The following is a 9,507-nucleotide window of genomic DNA, read 5'->3' on the forward strand; positions in this document are numbered from 1 at the left end:
ATATACAGACAGATACAGATGGGTCAGACCCCAAATAATAAATAAAAATTAACTTTGGAAAGTTAATTTTTAATCTTCCTGCTTCAGTGAAGAAAAACATAAGGAATATCGAGAAGATTCGTGCCAGAATCATAAATCTAAAACTTTCTGCCGTTTTCAATGATTATATATATATATATATATATATATATATATATATATATATATATATATATATATATATATATATATATAAAAGTTTGTGAGGGTACCACCTCTGGTGCCAATGTGGGGACCCATAGCCTCGGAGAAGAAAATAAAAAGTATTCAGAGGAGACCTTGTGGTTTCTCACTGAACACTAATATTATCTTCTACCACCCCCATTCTTTTGTATGTACACATATATATTTACTTTATTTGAACTTTGTTACATATATATATATATATATATATATATATATATATATATATATATATATATATGTATATATAAAAATATTTATAAAATATTATAAAAAGAATTCCGAAATGTATAAACAATCACAATAGTGGATCATCTGTTTAAATTTGGCGTCTTAAAAACCAGGCAAGGAAAAAAAAAATCAGCAAAACCACATTTCAGCTCTGCCATAAAACAGTAAACTACAATTCGAAATTTGTTTACAAAGTAGCAAATCATCCTCTCACTTAAAACGTCATAATTTTAACGTTATCGACCACTGCGTTAAAAATGCATAGTATTAATATCAATTTAAGCACCGTAATATTAACGTCCCCCAAGCCGCCGCCTCGACAGGCTTGGAGGGTTGCGTGGGTGCCTACTTTCTGGTTCGAGAAAACAATTCATTTTTTTACGTTTCCTGTTTGACAAAATAGTTGCATTTGTAACGTTGTGGCAAATCATGAGATCGTATTGGCTGGTCCAATACGATATTAACTCCCGATTAAGAAAACACGAGTTATCCCTTAGAAAATGTGACCACTATCATAGAAAACGTAAACATTAACTATATTTTTACATTAATTTAAAATAATAATAGAGTAATTAAAAAAAACTCGAGAATCTATGCCATGATACAACTAGATATTTTTTAGTATAGCATTATAACCAATCGAAAAATACATTCCTAGTCCCATATGCTGGTATATCTTTCAATGTAATATGAAAACAAATCTTTAAAGAAATAGCCCCTATATTTTCCTTTTAATCTGTACTTGCATTGTATTATAAATCTCTAAAAAGAACGTGTGTTTGTGTGACCAAGCAAGGTCAGATGCTTGTTCAATCAACTTTCCAAGATGACTCATGTTTGGTAGGAGAGTGTCATAGTTTGAGGTCGGCCCAAGTGAAAGGCTTTAAGAAATATTGGCTTTTACAGAGACCCCCCTCCCCCTCTGCTATGATTTTTATTAAGCCTGAAAAACTGTGTTTCCCCACATAGTTGTTGAGCAGTTTCCCTGCTTTATGATAATACATTTTCAGAGAGTGGGGGGGGGGGGGAAGACTGTAATGAGGGGGAGGGGGAGAGGGGGAAGGGGAAGACGGGGGGGAAATATGGGAGGGGAAAGACCTGGGTGCAGCAGAGTAACCCTTTTAGTATTGGACAGATACAATGAACGCTACATGTTTTCCCCCTTTGCCTGGTCAACTTAGAAGGAATATATACCCCCATATACTCGGCGTACATATACAGACTTTCCTCTAGTCCCGAATTATATACACCCGAGTGTAAATTTAGTCTTAGACTAGGTACAGGACTATAAGGTATACTTGATACAGGACTATAAGGTATACTTGATACATGACTATAAGGTATACTTGATACATGACTATAAGGTATACTTGGTACAGGACTATAAGGTATACTATACTATTAGGTTAGCATCACGGCCTAAACAGCCGTGATTGGCCTCAAGCCCAACACCAAACTGCCCGGCTGTTGAGCCTGGTGCCGGCGTGCCGTGAGAGAGCAACAGGCCCGCTAGTTTAAGCACCATTATCCCTCAAAACCATTCGCCAGTTCTTATAAATCCAGGTCCCCGTAAGAGTAGATAGTGTACTAGTGGCGTATACTATTAGGAAACGTTCGACCCAACCAACAAGAAATACAGCGTAAATAGTGGCAACAAAATATTACAAAAAAAATCCCCAAATAAATTGTTACTAAATAAAGCCAGCAAATAAAATAAAAACATTCTCCGAGACAAAAATACCGGAAGAAAATGAAGCAATTAATACAGTCATCCCTCCCCCGTCGAGGCGGGACAACGACAGAAAACGGGAGTTTCGTTTCTCTTAGCGGCACCATCAACACATCTCCGAGTTGATCTTCATACATCATCCATGGCGACGGGCATCGTCCTCTACCATCAGCATCCATCCTTCATCCTTATCCTCCGCCTTCCCTTTCGCTATCTTCACATCCCCCGCTTCCCCCTCTCCATCTCTTTCACCTTCTAATTCCGTCCCTTCGCGACCCCTAGCGTCGGAGTGTTGTCGTTTATATATATATATATATATATATATATATATATATATATATATATATATATATATATGTCGTACCTAGTAGCCAGAACGCACTTCTCAGCCTACTATGTAAGGCCCGATTTGCCTAATAAGCCAAGTTTTCATGAATTAATGTTTTTTCGACTACCTAACCTACCTAACCTAACCTAACCTAACTTTTTCGGCTACCTAACGTAACCTAACCTATAATGATAGGTTAGGTAGGGTTGGTTAGGTTCGGTCATATATCTACGTTAATTTTAACTCCAATAAAAAAAATTGTCCTCATACATAATGAAATGGGTAGCTTTATCATTTCATAAGAAAAAAATTAGAAAAAATATATTAATTAAGGAAAACTTGGCTTATTAGGCAAATCGGGCCTTGCATAGTAGGCTGAGAATTGCGTTATGGCTACTAGGTACGACATATATATATATATATATATATATATATATATATATATATATATATATATATATATATATATATATATATATATATATAACTTTTGGGTTGTAGTTGTATTCCTTTACTTCTCCCTTATATGTCTCCTCTCTACATTAAAAAATTGCTACATAGCCTTCCCGGCTTGGTGCCTTTTTTGATAATCACTTAACCTCAAAGTTTACTTAAACTTTAAAAAAAAATTATGTTCATTATACAAGATCTCTCATCGCCATGGACTTCCAGGGTCATGTTCTTCCAGCGTCATGTTTTCCAGCGTCATGTTCTTCCAGCGTCATGTTTTCCAGCGTCATGTTCTTCCAGCGTCATGTTCTTCCAGCGTCATGTTCTTCCAGCGTCATGTTTTCCAGGGTCATGTTCTTCCAGCGTCATGTTTTCCAGCGTCATGTTTTCCAGCGTCATGTTCTTCCAGCGTCATGTTTTCCAGCGTCATGTTTTCCAGGGTCATGTTCTTCCAGCGTCATGTTTTCCAGCGTCATGTTCTTCCAGCGTCATGTTTTCCAGCGTCATGTTTTCCAGCGTCATGTTTTCCAGCGTCATGTTTTCCAGCGTCATGTTCTTCCAGCGTCATGTTTTCCAGCGTCATGTTCTTCCAGCGTCATGTTCTTCCAGCGTCATGTTTTCCAGCGTCATGTTCTTCCAGCGTCATGTTTTCCAGCGTCATGTTCTTCCAGCGTCATGTTCTTCCAACGTCATGTTCTTCCAGCGTCATGTTTTCCAGCGTCATGTTCTTCCAGCGTCATGTTCTTCCAGCGTCATGTTTTCCAGCGTCATGTTCTTCCAGCGTCATGTTCTTCCAGCGTCATGTTTTCCAGCGTCATGTTCTTCCAGCGTCATGTTTTCCAGCGTCATGTTCTTCCAGCGTCATGTTTTCCAGCGTCATGTTCTTCCGGCGTCATGTTCTTCCAGCGTCATGTTTTCCAGCGTCATGTTTTCCAGCGTCATGTTTTCCAGCGTCATGTTTTCCAGGGTCATGTTCTTCCAGCATCATGTTTTCCAGCGTCATGTTTTCCAGCGTCATGTTTTCCAGGGTCATGTTTTCCAGCGTCATGTTTTCCAGCGTCATGTTCTCCCGAAAAGGGCTAACCGGTGCGACCCAGCGGCCCCTCACTCATTTCCCGCCAATTTCAACTGACAAACTACGTTAAGTACACAATTAGGAGGGAATGCGCCCTAAGGCATTGCATAACCCTAGATATCCTATGGTCAATGTTTCTCAAGCAACATCGAGGTCTCTGGCGCCGCAACATCGAGGTCTCTGGCGCCGCAACATCGAGGTCTCTGGCGCCGCAACATCGAGGTCTCTGGCGCCGCAACATCGAGGTCTCTGGCGCCATAACATCGAGGTCTCTGGCGCCATAACATCGAGGTCTCTGGCGCCGCAACATCGAGGTCTCTGGCGCCGCAACATCGAGGTCTCTGGCGCCGCAACATCGAGGTCTCTGGCGCCGCAACATCGAGGTCTCTGGCGTCGCAACATCGAGGTCTCTGGCGCCGCAACATCGAGGTCTCTGGCGCCGCAACATCGAGGTCTCTGGCGCCGCAACATCGAGGTCTCTGGCGCCGCAACATCGAGGTCTCTGGCGCCATAACATCGAGGTCACTGGCGCAGCAACATCGAGGTCTCTGGCGCCATAACATCGAGGTCTCTGGCGCCATAACATCGAGGTCTCTGGCGCCATAACATCGAGGTCTCTGGCGCCGCAACATCGAGGTCTCTGGCGCCGCAACATCGAGGTCTCTGGCGCCTTAACATCGAGGTCTCTGGCGCCGCAACATCGAGGTCTCTGGCGCCTTAACATCGAGGTCTCTGGCGCCTTAACATCGAGGTCTCTGGCGCCGCAACATCGAGGTCTCTGGCGCCATAACATCGAGGTCACTGGCGCCGCAACATTGAGGTCACTGGCGCAGCAACATCGAGGTCTCTGGCGCCATAACATCGAGGTCACTGGCGCCGCAACATCGAGGTCACTGGCGCAGCAACATCGAGGTCTCTGGCGCCGCAACATCGAGGTCACTGGCGCCGCAACATCGAGGTCACTGGCGCAGCAACATCGAGGTCTCTGGCGCCGCAACATCGAGGTCTCTGGCGCCTTAACATCGAGGTCACTGGCGCCGCAACATCGAGGTCTCTGGCGCAGCAACATCGAGGTCTCTGGCGCCATAACATCGAGGTCACTGGCGCCGCAACATCGAGGTCTCTGGCGCAGCAACATCGAGGTCTCTGGCGCCGCAACATCGAGGTCTCTGGCGCAGCAACGTCGAGGTCTCTGGCGCCATAACATCGAGGTCACTGGCGCCGCAACATCGAGGTCACTGGCGCAGCAACATCGAGGTCTCTGGCGCCATAACATCGAGGTCACTGGCGCCGCAACATCGAGGTCTCTGGCGCCATAACATCGAGGTCTCTGGCGCCGCAACATCGAGGTCTCTGGCGCCATAACATCGAGGTCTCTGGCGCAGCAACATCGAGGTCACTGGCGCCGCAACATCGAGGTTTCTGGCGCCGCAACATCGAGGTCTTTGGCGCCGCAACATCGAGGTCTTTGGCGCCGCAACATCGAGGTCACTGGCGCCGCAACATCGAGGTTTCTGGCGCCGCAACATCGAGGTCACTGGCGCCGCAACATCGAGGTCACTGGCGCCGCAACATCGAGGTCACTGGCGCCGCAACATCGAGGTCACTGCGCCGCAACATCGAGGTCACTGGCGCCGCAACATCGAGGTCACTGGCGCCGCAACATCGAGGTCACTGCGCCGCAACATCGAGGTCACTGGCGCCGCAACATCGAGGTCACTGGCGCCGCAACATCGAGGTCACTGGCGCCGCAACATCGAGGTCACTGCGCCGCAACATCGAGGTCTCTGGCGCCGCAACATCGAGGTCACTGGCGCAACACCTAGTACACCCTGCCCAACACACCCTGTGCACCCTCCCCCAACACACCCTGTGCATCCTCCCCCAACACACCCAGTACACCCTGCCCCAACACACCCTGTGCACCCTCCCCCAACACACCCAGTACACCCTGCCCCAACACACCCTGTGCACCCTCCCCCCAACACACCCTGTGCACCCTCCCCCAACACACCCTGTGCACCCTCCCCAACACACCCTGTGCACCCTCCCCAACACACCCTGTGCACCCTCCCCCAACACACCCTGTGCACCCTCCCCCTGCTCTGCCTGGCCTCAGGGGCGTCCCATCATTAAGATGCAGGGTGTGGGGAGGGGGTGATAAGGGCGGGTCCTCGGCCTTAAGATGCAGCTTACGATACTCTTGTGTAGCTCTCACGAGAATGCTCGCATGGATGTTTTGATATGCTCCTGCCTCACCCCTCCTCCTTAGCCTCCACTCCTGCTCCTGCCTCACCCTCCTCCTTAGCCTCCACTCCTGCTCCTGCCTCATCCTCCTCCTTATCCTCCACTCCTGCTTCTGCCTGCTCTCCTCCACTCCTGCTCCCGCCTGCTCTCCACTTCCTTTCCCTACGTTATCTGGATATCGCGCAGTGGAGGGGAAAGCGGAGGGAAGGTGGTGAAGGATAACCGAGGGGATAAGAGAGAAGGGTGAGGAACTGGAGGGGAGAAAGAGGAAAAAAAATGGGAGACAAGAGAAAAAAAGGAGTGGAAGAAAAGGGAGAGGTTACAGGGGTAAGAGAGACGATGGGTGATACCAAGAGGGAGGGTGAAATATGCAAGAAAATCCTTGAATGTGTGTGTGTGTGAGAGAGAGAGAGAGAGAGAGAGAGAGAGAGAGAGAGAGAGAGAGAGAGAGAGAGAGAGAGAGAATGAGAGAGAATGAGAATTGTCTGTATATAACATACTTATACTGTTCAACACCCTCCCAGCGAGTATAAGAAATATTACCGGAACAACCGTGGACATCTTCAAGAGAAAACTAGACAGTTTTCTTCAAGGAGTGCCGGACCAACCGGGCTGTGGTGGATATGTGGGGCCTGCGGGGCCGCTCCAAGCAACAGCCTGTTGGACCAAACTCTCACAAGTCACAGTCCGTCCTCCTAAGGTTTCTCAACGTCAAGAAAACGGTCAAATTAAAGTGTCCTCTCCTTACCTACCAGAGGACCCTAAACAGAAAACAGGACAGTACGTCACTTTCGCGAGCCCCTTCCATTTTCTAGTACGACAAGGCCTGTGGTACACTCTCACTACCAGCGACGGAGCGACAGTGGACGCCTCCAATCTCGCTACGTTAGATTGGAGGCGTCCACTGGATTGGCAGGTTCGCCTCTGGATTGAAGGCAAACCTGCCAACGGAGCGATTGATTCGCTCCGTTGGCAGGTTCCAGAGGCCGGGAATCAGGGCCCAACCAGGGTTTAACAGTCGACCCGTCCACACTGTGGCCCAGGGTAATGGTGTTCACACTCTTACGTCCCACTAATCTCCCAGAGAACTCGGTAGAGTTCTGGGTTGGTCGACTTTTGTACCATCGTGGAGGAGTCAGCTAGGGCAGGTGTCTGGGAATCACCAGAACGCGAGTTCAAGTCACTTCAGGGCCTCAAAATGATTTTCATATATTAATAGCATTTGTGTACGTCACAAGTGGTTCAAGAACAGGTCCACAATAGTCTTTATACAAGACAGTTTACATCTGCGGTTAGTCAGTAATACAGTTCCTGCTGGGCGGCAGCTTTACAGTCATGTGCTTCCACACCCACCCAACTGGGCGGGAGCTTTACAGTCATGTGCTTCCACACCCACCCAACTGGGCGGCAGCTTTACAGTCATGTGCTTCCACACCCACCCAACTGGGCGGCAGCTTTACAGTCATGTGCTTCCACACCCACCCAACTGGGCGGCAGCTTTACAGTCATGTGCTTCCACACCCACCCAACTGGGCGGCAGCTTTACAGTCATGTGCTCCACACCCACCCAACTGGGCGGCAGCTTTACAGTCATGTGCTCCACACCCACCCAACTGGGCGACAGCTTTACAGTCATGTGCTCCACACCCACCCAACTGGGCGGCAGCTTTACAGTCATATGCTCCACACCCACCCAACTGGGCGACAGCTTTACAGTCATGTGCTCCACACCCACCCAACTGGGCGACAGCTTTACAGTCATATGCTCCACACCCACCCAACTGGGCGGCAGCTTTACAGTCATATGCTCCACACCCACCCAACTGGGCGACAGCTTTACAGTCATGTGCTCCACACCCACCCAACTGGGCGGCAGCTTTGCAGTCATATGCTCCACACCCACCCAACTGGGCGGCAGCTTTACAGTCATATGCTCCACACCCACCCAACTGGGCGGCAGCTTTACAGTCATATGCTCCACACCCACCCAACTGGGCGGGTGTTCTGTTCTCTTTGATTGTTTAATGATGCGGGGTTATGTAGTGTTAAGTGGCTTCCCCTACACACACACTCACAACAATCACCGCCAGTCCAACAGTCACAACAATCAGCACTGGTGATTGTGTCAGCGTCACAATACACGGCACCATTATCACGGTACTGGTCTCGCTGTTATCAACCTGTCCTCCTCTCTTATCTTCGGTTCCTCCAGTGTTTCTTCCCGCTCTCTGTCTCTCTTTATCACCCTTCCTATGTTCTCCGTCTTGCGCTCTTGTTCCGCACCCACGGTCACCCTCCCACGGTGAGGTGTCCCACGGTGTGGTGTCCCACGGTGAAGTGTCCCACGGTGAGGTGTCCCACGGTGAGGAGTCCCACGGTGAGGAGTCCCACGGTGAGGTGTCCCCACGGTGAGGAGTCCCACGGTGAGGAGTCCCACGGTGAGGAGTCCCACGGTGAGGTGTCCCCACGGTGAGGAGTCCCACGGTGAGGTGTCCCACGGTGAGGTGTCCCCACGGTGAGGAGTCCCACGGTGAGGTGTCCCACGGTGAGGAGTCCCACGGTGAGGTGTCCCACGGTGAGGTGTCCCACGGTGAGGAGTCCCACAGTGAGGAGTCCCACGGTGAGGAGTCCCACGGTGAGGTGTCCCACAGTGAGGAGTCCCACGGTGAGGCGTCCCACGGTGAGGAGTCTCACGGTGAAGAGTCCCACGGTGAGGAGTCCCACGGTGAAGTGTCCCACGGTGAGGTGTCCCACGGTGAGGTGTCCCACGGTGAAGTGTCCCACGGTGAGGTGTCCCACGGTGAGGAGTCCCACGGTGAAGTGTCCCACGGTGAGGTGTCCCATGGTGAGGTGTCCCACGGTGGTGTCCCACGGTGGTGTCCCACGGTGAGGTGTCCCACGGTGAGGTGTCCCACGGTGAAGTGTCCCACGGTGAGGTGTCCCACGGTGGTGTCCCACGGTGAGGTGTCCCACGGTGAGGTGTCCCACGGTGGTGTCCCACGGTGAGGTGTCCTACGGTGAAGTGTCCCACGGTGAGGTGTCCCACGGTGAGGTGTCCCACGGTGAGGTGTCCCACGGTGAAGTGTCCCACGGTGAGGTGTCCCACGGTGAGGTGTCCCACGGTGAAGTGTCCCACGGTGAGGTGTCCCACGGTAACAGGTGGCAAGCTGTACTAAGGCATCGTAAAACATTCACCAGTGTGTGGCCACCCTCCCATTCATCCCT

General features: G+C 49.7%; 1 protein-coding gene across 1 annotated transcript; it reads right to left on the reverse strand.

Annotated features, from left to right (window-relative positions):
- Positions 1 to 8,571: 8,571 nt before the first annotated feature.
- On the reverse strand, positions 8,572 to 9,126 carry LOC138366343 (uncharacterized). The gene has a single exon (XM_069327376.1). It carries the CDS (start codon positions 9,124 to 9,126, stop codon positions 8,572 to 8,574), a length of 555 nt encoding a protein of 184 aa, XP_069183477.1.
- Positions 9,127 to 9,507: the final 381 nt, after the last annotated feature.

This window comes from Procambarus clarkii, chromosome 19 (genome assembly GCF_040958095.1).
Source record: "Procambarus clarkii isolate CNS0578487 chromosome 19, FALCON_Pclarkii_2.0, whole genome shotgun sequence".
NCBI lineage: Eukaryota > Metazoa > Arthropoda > Malacostraca > Decapoda > Cambaridae > Procambarus > Procambarus clarkii.